This window comes from Ursus maritimus, unplaced genomic scaffold, assembly GCF_017311325.1.
Source record: "Ursus maritimus isolate PB19 unplaced genomic scaffold, ASM1731132v1 scaffold_248, whole genome shotgun sequence".
Taxonomy (NCBI): domain Eukaryota; kingdom Metazoa; phylum Chordata; class Mammalia; order Carnivora; family Ursidae; genus Ursus; species Ursus maritimus.
Genome location: NW_024424986.1, coordinates 9,069 through 23,796, shown reverse-complemented (window position 1 = coordinate 23,796; position 14,728 = coordinate 9,069). Strand labels below are relative to the sequence as shown.

General features: G+C 36.3%; 1 protein-coding gene across 1 annotated transcript; it reads right to left on the bottom strand.

The window, feature by feature from the left end:
- Positions 1–399: 399 nt before the first annotated feature.
- On the bottom strand, positions 400–1,346 carry LOC103680436 (olfactory receptor 6C2-like). Its single transcript, XM_008709961.2, has one exon. The coding sequence runs from the start codon at positions 1,344–1,346 to the stop codon at positions 411–413; it is 936 nt and encodes a 311-aa protein (XP_008708183.2). The 3' UTR covers positions 400–410.
- Positions 1,347–14,728: the final 13,382 nt, after the last annotated feature.

Genomic DNA, 14,728 nt, shown 5'->3' with positions numbered 1-14,728 from the left:
TAGTACCTGACTCTAAGAAACTACGAAATTCATATTTGTTAAGTGAATCAAGGGAGAAATTATTTGAAAGCTTCGGATTGGAAGAAACAATGACAACCATTAGTGTTTTGCTGGAAAATGTAAAAATTTTAAACAACATTTTTGTGTTTTGATATGTTCTGATTTGGAGATATGCTACTGTTTAATTGTTGTGTTTTGTTTTTTTATTTTCCTAATTTGGAGGTAAAGCTAGGATTTAAGTTTTTAAAAGCTATTAACATGCCTATTTGTGGAAGGATCTTAAAAGACGTTTGTAAGGAAGATGTTACTAGGGCAGGATGAATGAGAGTGGATTGAATAAGGTAACGTGACCAGGAAATTTGGCTCATGATATTTGTTCATCATATTTATTTATTTGGCTTCACATTCTCTTATTTCCTGGAAAATATCACAATTCTTCTGATTGAGTTACTGAAGGCTTGTTTGACTTGCTTGTTCCTCAGTGTATAAATGAAAGGGTTCAGCACTGGAGCGACAGAGGTAGTGAGCACCGTCACACCCTTATTCATGGCCACCGATTCCTTCGCTGAAGGTTTGATGTAGATGAAGATGCAGCTGCCATAGGTGATAGAAACCACAATCATGTGGGAAGAACAGGTGGAAAAGGCCTTTTTCTTTTGGTGGTCAGAAGGGAATCCTAAAATTGTCTTGATGATATAAATGTAAGACAGAACTACACACATAAGTGTCATAAGGAGGGTCAGCACAGCACAGATTATAACAGTCTGTTCCATGAACCACGTATCTGAACAAGAGATTTTCAGGAGGGGAGATGCATCACAGAGAAAATGATCAATGGTATTAGAATCACAGAATTCCAGATTGAGGCCTAGGCTAAGTGGGGGGATTATAATAAATAGACCAGCTACCCAGCAACAGAAAACACATCTTCTGCAGAATGTGCCACTCATGACGGTCACATAATGCAGGGGTTTGCAGATGGCCACATAGCGGTCATAGGACATGGCTGCCAGGAGAAAAAATTCGGTTACACCGAAGAGGTCAGTAAAAAATACCTGGCTGGCACAGGCATTGTAAGTAATGACCCTGTCACCTGTGGCTATGTTATACAAGTACCTGGGAAGACAAGCAGATGTGAATGAGATCTCCAAGAAGGAGAAATTTTGTAGGAAGTAGTACATGGGTGTTTTAAGGTGGGAATCCAATAAGATGAGGGAGATGATAGTCAGGTTCCCAGTTATGCTCAACATATAGGTGAGGAAGAGAAAGATAAAAATCAAAACCTGCAGTGGAGGGTCATCTGTCAGTCCCAGCAGAATGAACGTAGTTACTGTGCTGTTTCTCATTGCTGATTCCTGGTGTCTGTTAAATCTGCATGTAACACTGAGACATTTTATTATAGATTATTTTAACAACATGAACTCTATCATACTCAGGTTTTTCTTATTTATTATTATTAAAAATATTTACAATTTATTTATTTATTTTTAAAGATTTTATTTATTTATTTGACAGAGATAGAGACAGCCAGCGAGAGAGGGAACACAAGCAGGGGGAGCGGGAGAGGGAGAAGCAGGCTCATAGCTGAAGAGCCTGATGTGGGGCTCGATCCCAGAACGCTGGGCTCACGCCCTGAGCTGAAGGCAGGCGCTTAACCGCTGTGCCACCCAGGCGCCCCAAAAATATTTACAATTTAAACGCACACTCTGTAAAGGACTTCTTTTCACTCCTATGGATCTGTCATTTCATCAGAGAAAGATGCTTTCTGATTTTCAAGAATTCTCTGATGTATTTGCTTGACATATTGTTCCTTCTTAAAGTACTAGGATGTCAGTCACGTTGGGTTTACTATGCACATCCTGTAATTACTTGAAGTCTGTTCCAGCTCTATGATTAACGGGTTTTGCTTTCTGTTTTTGTTTATCGTATATACATTTTCTCCCACGAATATCTCTAAACTCCATCCTGTGTGCATATACACACACTGACACACATACGCACTTACACTCACAAACGTTATATCTTTACCTCCTCCCTCTAAGGTTTCTCTGTCCCTAAGTAATCACCTATCACTCGCAGTGGTGCAGAATATAGAATGTCTTAATGTGCAATACACTTTGTACAATATACATTTATACTTTCAGAAAGTGCTCTGATACACTTCAAAGATACTATAGATGATGGGTTTTTCTGATCCTTTTATTTTTTTAGTGTTTTCTTCATTTTTTGCCATAATATTTCCTCTGTATTCTCATCAATTCCTATATTTTGAAATATTTCAAGTGATCTTCACTAAATCTGTATCTTTAATTTATAATAGTTCTTTCTGATTCTCAGATGCAGCCTGACATATCTATTTGGACATTTCACATAGACTTCAAACAAATGAAACATAATCTTCTCTCTCTTTCCCCTCCCTCATCTTAATATGCTTTTTTCAAGAAGGATAATAGGCTACATTTATTGAACACATTCCACGTGATCGGTATTTTAGTAAACATTTCTCATGAAACATCTGTTCTCTGTCTTCAACTCACTGAGTAACTTCTATTCTTCCATTGGTCTTTAACTTCATCTTTAAGCCCTCTGCAGCTTCTGCAAGTCTGATGACTATGCTATCTCTAACCCTGATAACTGTGTACCATAGAAAACAATGCTTGCTGCTATTTGAACACTCAGGAGAGAATACTAATTTGTGGGGATCATAACATGTGTGTTTTTTTCACCATACAATTAGCACAGCTCTATATACATTGTCAGCCATTCAATAAATGTTTCTAAATGAATTTATCTATAGCATACTTTTCAGAAATGTATGAAGCTATTTTCCTTTCTATTTGGTTTTTTAATTCAAAGCACTTTGATATTAATTTTGTTTATTTAAATTTTATGTTGGAATCTGTTGTTGGATTTTTTTCTTTTTTTTACTTTTAAAGAAGATCAAGTTTTCTGCTTTTGCTTATTACTTTCATAGTGGATAAAAGAGAAACTGCCTTCTCTTTGCTCTGTCTTCTATTAAAATTCTGTTGATGCAATTTTTGCCACTGAAAGCAAGATAGTAATTCCTGAGGGCATGAAACTTTTTGATTGAGTTTGTGTTAAAGCTCTTCCACAGATTGTTTTAAGGCATTGACAGTTAATTAGTGAGGACTCAAATATTTTCATTTTAAAATTAGTGTCTCTCTAGGTTTGGAATTTCCCTACCACGGTGAATTATGAAAAGTTTTCTCTGGGGACCCCAATTCACTTGTATGTGGACTACTTACTTTAGTGCATAAACTAATGTGTTGTTTTACTGATGTGGGACAGGGTCAGCTCTGTATAAGGAGCAAAAGCAGTTAAGACCTCAGGATTATGGTATTCGACAAAAGAAAGAACTGAACTTGGCTCAGGGTTGGCCTGACGGAACACTCTAAGGGAATCGAGAGATACATTCAACTACTGTTTTAGATCAAATTTGAGATGTGGGAGAAATATTTCTGCTGCCCATCTCCTACCTTCCTCCAGCCCTCTTTCTAACTTCTATCCTATCCCCATAGGATATAGTTCTATGCTCTAAGAACAAGCTTTTTACCCCTTCTAAGGTATCATAAGGTATAATACAAGATTTAAAAAAGACTCAGTGAAATGTGACTGATTGGTTTTTGTTTATTCTACTTTCAAAACATATGTTTGACATGAGTTTAAGGATCTCTAATGAGGATGAAACTTTAGTCGATGTGTCATTCTTCTGGGAGAGTGAGGGTATGCTTATACAATTCTGTGAATATATATCTAATTTTTTGATGTGAGATTGATGATACAGTTAATATATTTCTGGATAGCTATCAAATTTTACTCCCTTTAAATGTCCGTGTATTCTTGTGCATAAAAGTCTCTCAGAAAACTACATTTATATATCTAAAGAAACCACATTCTAAAAAATGAAAAAAATATGCTTTATCAAATACAGAAATTTATCACTCCCATATCCAATTTTTAAAAGATAGGTAAAACATGTTTTCCAGAGCATAATAAAACTCAAATGACATAGAAGTAAATACAATTAAAATGACATTTTTTCCTCACTTACTGTTACGACTGTGAATCATAGTTTCTGTTGGTTGTTGAAACACATGAGGCTTTAAAACTCCTAAAGTGAAAATGGTAGTTGGGATGAAGGTATTTATCTGAATTAATCACAACTCCAAGATGCATAGACTTCACTGAAGTACCCATCTTCATCCAATTACATGGAAATCCTTGTTTGCTATTATAACCCCCCCCTCACAGAAGGGAAAAAACTAAACAAAAAACAATAGAATTCAAGGCTGTGGAATGTCAGTAACCTTCTCCGGTTTCAAGAAAGGTGCAATTTTGATCTCTCAGGGCTGAGGGCACAGTTACTATATCTAACTAACTTTATTTGCTAAGAATGCAACTAAGTTTATAAACAAAAAAGTCTCTGATGACTGAAGAACAGAGTCATTAATGAATCTTCTGAGAAATAAAATTGTGGTTAAAAAAAAAGTACACTAACTATGGCTTCTTTGGAGACAGTGTCCTTGGAGACAGGAGGATGCAGCAGCAGATAAAAGGCAGTAGGGCAACTGAAAAATGTTTATAAAATAACTTTAGCTCCTTCTTGCTATCATATCACATCAACTGAGAGATATCACAAGGGAGGATCATAAAGAAACCACATTCTTCATTAACTTATTTGTTACAGAAATTGCTCATTGTATTTGTGATATACTTAGACAAGAAAAAGGAAAAATATGTAAAACCGTATAACCCATACTGCTTAATTATATATCAAAATTCCAGGCTTTCCTCCCCAAATATATCAATGTACTTATAGGTATTATTTAAAAATAAATGTTGGTAACATAATTGGTATATTTGGATATACATATCAATGTTCTAAACATATTCTAGATTAATGTACATATAATTATATTTGAATCATTTATTATTATTAACTTATGTTCAATATCTTAATGTTCCTTCAGATCTTGAAATCAAATTACTATAGATCCATGTCCTTCAAAATTTGCCATGTGGGGGCACCTGGGTGGCTCAGTCGTTAAGCGTCTGCCTTCGGCTCAGGGCGTGATCCCGGCGTTCTGGGATCAAGCCTCGCAGCAGGCTTCTCTGCTATGAGCCTGCTTCTTCCTCTCCCACTCCCCCTGCTTGTGTTCCCTCTCTCACTGGCTGTCTCTCTCTCTCTGTCAAATAAATAAATAAAATCTGAAAAAATTTTTTTTTGCCATGTGGCCATGGTCTATTAATGTATGACAAAGGAGCCAAGAATATACAATAGGAAAAGGATAGTCTCTTCAAAAAACGCTGTTGGGGAAACTGGACAGTCACATATAACAAAATGCAGCTGGGCCCCATATCTGATACCATACACAAAAATCAACTTGAAATGGGCTACAGCCTTGAATGTAAGACCTAGAATAAAAAAACTCCCAGAAGAACACATGGGATGTAAGGTCCTTGATATCAGTCTTGGCAATGGTTTTTGGATTTGACACCAAACGTGAAGCAGCAACGAAAAATAAATAAGTGGGACTACATCAAACAAAAAACTTTTACCCAGCATAGTAAACCATTGACAAAATGAAAAGGCAACCTACTGAATGGGGGGAAATATTTGGAAATTATACATCTGATTAGTATCCAAAATAATATATAGTATATAGTATATAGGGATTAGTATCCAAAATAATATAGAGAACTCCTACAACTCAATAGCAAAAAGAAAAAAAAAAGGAAACAAATTAAATTAAAAAAATGGGCCATGGGTCGAGGATCAGAATTGATATTTTTCTAAAGAAGACATACAAATAGCCAGCAGGTACACAAAAAAGGTGTTCAACATTACTAATTATCATGGAAATGCAAATCAGAACCACAGTGGGATATTACTTGACACCTGTTACAGTGGCTGTCATCAAAAAGACAGGAGATAACAATTGTAGTGAGATGTGGAGGGAAGGGAACCCCTGTGCACTATTGGTGAGACTCTAAATTGGCATAGCCACTATGGAAATAGTATGGAGGTTCCTCAAGAATTTAAAAATAGTACTACCGTAGAATCCAGCATTCCCATTCAAGGTGTATATCCCAAGGAAAGGTATTGAAGAGATATCTGCAATTGCATTTTTGCTGTAGCATTATTCACGATAACTGGGATTTAGAAACAACCTATAAGGCTGTCAAGGTATGAATGGATAAAGAAGATGTAGTGTATATATGTGCAACAGAATATTATTCAGCCATCGGAGAGAAGGAAATCCTGCCTTTTGTGACAGCGTGGATGGGAGTGGGGGCGTTATGCTAAGCAAGATAAGTCAGGCAAAGAAAGATAAATACCGCATGATATCACTTTTACGTGGAATCTCAAAATACAAATAAGTAAAAATCAGAAACAGAGTGTAGGAAAGTTGTTGCTGGGACTAGGGGATGATGAAAATAGGGAGAGTGTGGTAAAAGCACAGGAACTATAAGGTAAATAAAGTCTGAGGATCTAATGTATAATATGGTGACTGTAGTTGATAACACTGTATTGTATAACTAAAATTTGCCAAGAGAGTAGAACTTAAATGTTCTTACAAAAAAACCAAACTCCCCAAAGCCTTGAAACCAAAACCAAAAAGCCAAACCAAAACACACACACACACACACACACAGTGATGATTTGATGACATATACATTGTGTTGATTTGATATATGCAGATGTATGCAGATATATGTGTTAATTAACTAGATGGGAGGAATCCTTCCACGATGTCTGCATATATCAAATCATTACAATGTATACTTTAAATATCTTGCAATTTTACTTGTTAGTTATACCTCTTTAAAGTGGAAAAATAATTTAAAATAATTTAAAGTGAAAAAATTGCGCTGAAATATGTTAGCATCAATTAACTGATACCTAAAATAAAGTTAGATTTATGTCGATTATGTCATTCTGCCCATTGTTCCCATGGTGGGAGCTATTTTCGAGGACACAGTATTGAGAGAGCAGTGTGTTGTTGAAACCATCTAGACAGTGTATGTGATTGAACCTAGCTAGAGCTTTGACATAAACTTTCACATTCTGGAGGATGGGTGTAGCGATCTACTCAACTTGCAGCCCTGATGACAAGCATCATATGGAATATAGTCCCCTGCTTGTTAAAACCACAGTGTATCAATCTGGCGTGGCCTGCCTCTTTTGGTCCCTCCTGGCTCTTGTGTATTGGGACCAGTTTCAGATTTCACCTGGGAAGCTCCTGAAATGGTGAATCAACAACTTTTTACATTAAAAAAAATTATAAAAGGGCATTAGTTTCCACAGTGGTATATTTGGATAATTTCAAGGTACATTAAAAAAATCAGATTACTTTACCTATACCACACTCTAATGACACATTATGAGTCCTTTTTTCACTTTTTATTCCCAAATTATGTTTTATTTTTATCAGCACATTGGAGTGGAGTTACTTGTATTTATATTTTACTGCTAACTGAAGATAAACCCAAGAGCTAAATCTTAAACAAGAATTGTTAAAGACTTCATTTTTCTTTGTAGTTTGGTTATTAATAAAGTGCAAATATACACAAATAGTTTGGGGCTTTCAATACGGGCTTTCTGTATCCATTGCTTAAGATTTTGAGATCTAGCATTATTCTAATTTTTGAATTCATGTTTTTTCTCTAAACAACTTTCTCCTGATTCATTTCTTCTCCTCTCTCTCCCTCATGATTTTTTTTTATCTAAACTTTATAGTCATTGTGTATTGTCTACGGGTGAGAAATTTGTTGTTTGGAATGTTAAGATATATTGGGTGTTTCATTCACAGGATTGTATGTTATCATCATGATTGTTTTTTACTTTTAATTTGTTTGGCTAAGGTTTAAACATTCCAGCATCTTGGTATCAATGTCATTAAGTAAAAAAAAAAAATCAGCTTTAAAATACTAATCACATTCCCCAAGCACTAGTTGCTTTCACTATTATTCAGTCTTGTCATCTATGAAGTGGAAATCATAATAGTGTCATTTATATGCTATTTAAAAAAACTGAATTCTACATATCTGAAACTTAGAAAAGTGCCTAACTTGTTTTAATTATATGCTCCCTAGTTCAGTATTCTTGTTCACAGTAATTTTCCTTTTATTAGTCACCCTCCATTATCCTTCACCACATTGTAATCATACTTTTGTGCCCCTTTGTTCTTTTTAAAAATTTATTTATTTATTTATTTGGGGGGGAGGGGCAAAGGGAGAGAGAGAGAGGCAAAACAATCTCAAGCAGACTCCCTCCTGAGTGCAGAGTCTGACATGTGGCTCGATTTCATGACCCTGAGATCATGACCCGAGCCAAAACCAAGAGTGGGACACTCAACCAACTGAACGACTCAGGTGTCCTGCACCTGTTGATCTAATGAAACCATGTTTACCAAAGTTTATTAAACGCCCTCCCCTTTTGATATAAAATAGTAGAAGACTTCTGTGTAGAATGGAACCTAATAAAATTCTGATATATGGGTTGGATGTCATTCAGTGTAATCAGTTCTTTCTCCTATTCCAGCATCACTCTAAAAATGTACATTGTTTTGAGGCTAAAGTGGTGGTTTTTATCCAAAACAGCATCTATAAGTAACACAGTTCCATATATATTCAATACCTAAAAAATTTACTGGCAAAAAAAATTTTTTTAAGATTTATTTATTTATTTGAAAAAAAAACAAAGAGAGAGAGGAGGAGAGGGAGAGGGACAAGCAGACCCTGTGCTGAGTGAGGAGTTCAACATGGAGCTCCATATCATGACCCTGAGATTATGACCTGAGCCGAAATCAAGCCCCTATTGGCAAAAAGTTAACACACATTTTCCACCTGAAGCTACATTATTCTTATTTGGGATACAGCTAAAACTGCCTGGATACTGAATTTACTTATTTAATTTGCTATATTCTGAGTCTAACATTTTGACTTTTGTTTTTGAAGATTTTTTTTTTCTGGTTAGGGTAGTAAATTGTGAAGAAGCACTACTCTGATTATATTCAGTATATTCACTCCTGAAAAAAAGTGATAATTGCCTCCTCTTTGCCTTGTCTGTCAATCTGAGAAATAGCAGTTGAAGAGGAGTAATTGTATGTTCATTGGTATTGCTTTTGCTCTCCTGATGCATTTCTCAGTACAGTATTAAACCCAGAAGCTAGGGACTTTGAAATTCTAAATTTGTGGCATTATGTTGTCTAGATTTTTTCCCCCTCAACTAACACAGACTAGATACTATGCTAGCTTTTAAAATATTTTCAAAATGAAATCAGGGTTTCCCAAAATAGATTTCCTACAATTTGTCCTGGAGGCTCTAATTCATTTACTATGTGAAATGTTTTGCTATATTGCTTGATACTATTTTCTCCATATTGTGATGGGGCCAGTTCCAGCTCTGATCATGTGCCTGAATTCCAGAGTTGAATTCCAGGAATGACAGTCTCTATCATAGGCAAGGGGCCTGGGCTTGCTCATGGTTTGCTTGAGTGCTAGACTGCTCCCATAAATGAGGGTCCACTCCTGGCATTTACCGTTGATCATTTCTATGATGAAACGATCAATTCATCACAGTGAGGACCATTTCTGAGCCCACCCCCATCCCTGAATCTATTCTTCCCGATGTACAAAGACTTGTGCCTCTCTGACAACTTGACCCTGAGAATCATTTTCTTCTACTCATTAAAACTATACTTCTGTAAGAACTCTGATAGTATAATGCAAGTGTTGAGTATAACTGATTTGAACATTTATTGACTGATTACTGTCTGTATTATATGCAAAGGGTTTTAAAATTTGATTTCTAATGAAATAATGCAATGTGAACCAAGTTGTTAAGTGGTTTTTTCATTGAGCGGTGCTTCTTCATATCCCTCAAGTTATACTACTTTAAGATGACTTCCTGTTTATTGATGCATACAAATGATCACATCAATGAATATAAACTATCCCAAAGTAATACATTTAAAAAAATGACATTTCAGACCTGCTGAGTTAAGATGGTGGAGGAGTAGGGAACCCCTTTTTCAGCTGGTCCCCTGAGTTGAGCTGGATAGGTACCAGACCAGCCTGAACACCCATGTAATCAGCCTGAGATGCAGGAAGATACATCTGGATCTCTACAAATGAACATCTCCAGCGATGACTATTGAGGTACGAAGCAGGGAGCCGTGAAGCCACAAACAGATATCGGAAGATAAAAGGAAGGGGGAGGGAGCTGCCGCGTTCGGGTGCTGGGAAGCGGTAGCCACCTGCACAAAAGAAGTTGTGGTCCATATATACAATGGAATATTACTCAGCTATCAAAAAGAATGATTTCTCAACATTTGGTGCAACATGGATGACACTGGAGAAGATAATGCTAAGGGAAATAAGTGAAGCAGAGAAAGACAATTATCATATGGTTTCTCTCATCTATGGATCATAAGAATTAGGAAGATGGGTAGGAGAAGAAAGGGTAAAGAAAGGGGGGTAATCAGAAGGGGGAATGGAGCATTAGAGACTATGGACTCTGAGAAACAAACTGAGGGCCTCAGAGGGGAGGGGGGTGGGGGAATGGGATAGACTGGTGATGGGTAGTAAGAGGGCACGTATTGCATGGTGCACTGGGTGTTATATGCAACGAATGAATCATTGAACTTTACATCAAAAACCAGGGATGTACTGTATGGTGAATAACCTAATATAACAAAAAACATTAAAAAAATCAACTCATTATTGCTTCAAGTATATAGAAAAATAATATATATAGTCACTCACACAATTCCAGTAAATCAGATTATCATGTACTCTGTAAAGATGATTACATTTCGATCATGAGATTTCTTCATTTGTAACTGAGAAAAGAATCAAGGAAGGGACCCACATATGCTTTGTCCCTAGAAGGTTCTGGATTTTTTGTCTGTGGCATCAGTATTTACTTCACTCTTCTTATTAAATGGAAAGAGCATTATGGCACTATTGATTTTGCATATGATGCCAGTATTAGACTCCTCTCTCCACTGCTCCTGTACCAAATCTGGGATCCTTCTCATATCAATTAAAAAGACCTTGCTGAAGCTGGGAAGGTTATAATTTTGGATGGGTGCCAATCAATAACCCAATCATAGATAGAAAGGATCTTGGTCATACTTTTGCCCAAGGCTTTATTCCTTGGAGTGGAATAATAGACTTAGAATAGGCAATATACAACTTATCCATAGTCATGGCCAGCACCTCTAATACTTCTGTTCCATTTGAATTATCAATAAACTGAAGTTGATAACCTGGCAGAAGTTGTCTTACAGACTATCAAGGGCACTTGATATCTTAATGGAGCAACAAGAAGGCACTTGTGCCTTATTAGGAGAAAATGTTGTTTCTATTAATTGTATCTGGTGAAGTAACATTAGAACTAAAATTTATAGGGCGCCTGGGCGCACAGGGTTAAGCGTCTGCCTTCGGCTCAGGGGAGTCCCGCGTTACGGGATCGAGCCCCACATCGGCTCCTCTGCTATGAGCCTGCTTCTTCCTCTCCCACTCCCCCTGCTTGTGTTCCCTCTCTCGCTGGCTGTCTCTATCTCTGTCAAATAAATAAATAAAATCTTTAAAAAAAAAAGAACTAAAATTTATAAAGAATAATATCAACGTATTAGCTGAAATAGGACACCAGCCAGGAGTTGGAGATTTTTTTGATCTCTTTAGTTATTTGCCATCAGAAATAGGATCATGGTTAAGACTGATAGGACAAACTCATTGATCACTATTAATCTTAATTATGTATGTTGCTATGTTAATCAAATGCTTAGTAAAAATTAAATCCTCTGCTGTAACTTTGCCCAACTGTGCAGCTTGTGTTTGCACAGATGACTATGTCAGATACTTTTCATCAGTATGGATTTTATGGACCAGAAGGCTTGGAGAAATTAGTCACAGGTCCTCCCCAACCCTGTCACAGAGGGACTAGATGGAACCAGGGCAGGTAATAAAACCACTCTGGCCTTTTAGGGACTAATATTACTCTACTGAGTAGGAACTTATGAGCAAAGGGGGAAAGATATGAAAAGAGTTGCCAGCAATGACTCCATCTTTGTTCTTCAGATTTTATCTTGTTAAGATATGAAATTGTACTGGACTTGCTGACTTGCCAACAGTAAGGTTTTATTTCCTTAGATCTGTTCTATTGCACTAAGTTTACTGAGCCTTTAGACACTTCCCGATTCAACATTCTTAACAATTTCCTAGATTAACACCTAATGTACATGAGGTTTGGGGAATATTATTATTGTTAATTGCTCTTTTTATGCGTCACGCTTGCTAAAAGGAAGGTGAGCATCTGATTATAGTCACTCAAGGATTGATTCACTTGAAATTGCAGGTGGCTTACTAAAGCCCCAGATGTGGAAACTGTTTAAGAACCATTTTCTGACCACCTCCATGTTGCTCGTTGTGCCTGACCCTAATGACAGTGTCCTTAAAACATCCGTCAAAGATTAAAAACTCCCCCGACATGGGGCTTGAATTCCTAGGTAGGTCCATCCCAGCGACTTTGGGACTAAGTAAATACATGACTGATTAGGGATGCTTTCATAGAAAGATTTTCATCAAAAGGGAAATATGAGAAGTGAAATGAGATGGGGTCATATATCCAGGGGTTTTACAGTGAAGCTGGGAGGCCTAAGGAGGTGAACCTGTCCTCACCCATGGAGCTATGAACTTTCAACGGGACCAAATCCCAAATATTCTAAACACTCAGGCCAAATACCTGCAGTTTGCTATAATAAGAGATCTTGCTTAGCACTAATTATATTCAGTCAAGATTGGCTTTTGCCACCAACACTAATGAAGAGTTCTTTGTAAATAATGTACAAGCATTCCCTGTTGCTTACAAAACTGATTTTTGCTCCCGAGTAGGATACTATGTGAGTTCCTTACCCAAATCTGTGTATCCTGAATACAATTCTTTGATCCCAAATAAATGCTCTTGCTTAATTATTGCCTCCTCACAACCGGTTGGACAGTATAAAGTTGTAAAAGCAGATCTCTAGAGCTTATTCATCTTACTTCTGTGATGCCCGTTGATTAATAATTTCTCATTTTTTCTCCCCTTGTCCTGGTAACTACCATTCTAATCTTTGACTTTAGAATTTGACTAATTGAGATATTTCATATAAGTGGGATCATGAATTAGTTCTCTTTCTGTGTCTGGCTTATTTCACTTAAAATAAGTCTTCAAGGTCCATCCATGTTGTTGCATTTTGCGGAATTTCCTTCTTTTTAAAGGCTGGGTGAGTATTTCATTGTATATACCACGTTAATTTAACCATTCATCAGTCGATGGACATTTAGGTTGATAGACATGTGTTTCTGCATTTCAGCTATCGTGAACAGAGATGCAATAAACACGAGAGGGCAGATATCTCTTTGAGATCCTGATTTCAATTCTTTTGGGTATATACTCAGAAGCAGGACTACTGGATCATAGGGTAGTTTATGTTTATTTATTTTTGAGAAACCTGAGTAATTTTTTAATTTAAAACTAAAGGAAAAAAGAGTGAGCCAATAAAGAATGAGGAAATATATTTTGACAGGGAAGCAACAGTTGGAAAGCGATTAGGCATGACACAGAGGGGAAATGTCAGTTCTAATTCCTAAAGCGTGGAGAATAGTGAGAGGGCAGACGGTTTCAGATGATGAGCTGTGTGAGCTTCTTTGGAGGCAATGTGGTAAACAGTGTATATTCCTCCAATGTAACCTTCATATCACAAAAGACGAACGCTTTACGTATAGCTTTCCATATTCCTTTTGGAAGCTTTTTTAACTTTTCAAGATCCTATGTATCTAGCTGTTTTTATTTCCTTGATTTCTATCACTTCATTTTTTGGCAAGACTTTGCTTATTTTAGTGACATTTTCTGTTAGCATTTCAATGTAGGTGTATGCATCTGGCGGGTTTCTTTTCTTTTTTTTTTTTTTGCAATACCAAAGTATCTGAAGTTTTGAGGACAGTTACCCATTTTCATCATCTTCCCTTTAACTTTGTGTATTTTTGAGAAAAGGCTTATCTGTAGCATTTACAAGTTTTGGTTATTATCAGTTTGATATAGTTACAAACCTTATAATTTTTGTTTTGGTCTTTTTGATGTTTTTCCATAATTGTAAGGTTATAACTCCCTTTGATGGAAAAATATTTACTTGAGTGCAGTAACTATTTTGCTTTCTTTAATACAGAACTGTTTCTATTTTGCCCTGAGGGTACATGGGAGTAAGTTTTTGCTGGTTTGTTCTCTGCTTTATTTTTAGTGCTTCACATAGTACCTGACTCTAAGAAACTACGAAATTCATATTTGTTAAGTGAATCAAGGGAGAAATTATTTGAAAGCTTCGGATTGGAAGAAACAATGACAACCATTAGTGTTTTGCTGGAAAATGTAAAAATTTTAAACAACATTTTTGTGTTTTGATATGTTCTGATTTGGAGATATGCTACTGTTTAATTGTTGTGTTTTGTTTTTTATTTTCCTAATTTGGAGGTAAAGCTAGGATTTAAGTTTTTAAAAGCTATTAACATGCCTATTTGTGGAAGGATCTTAAAAGACGTTTGTAAGGAAGATGTTACTAGGGCAGGATGAATGAGAGTGGATTGAATAGATACGTGACCAGGAAATTTGGCTCATGATATTTGTTCATCATATTTATTTATTTGGCTTCACATTCTC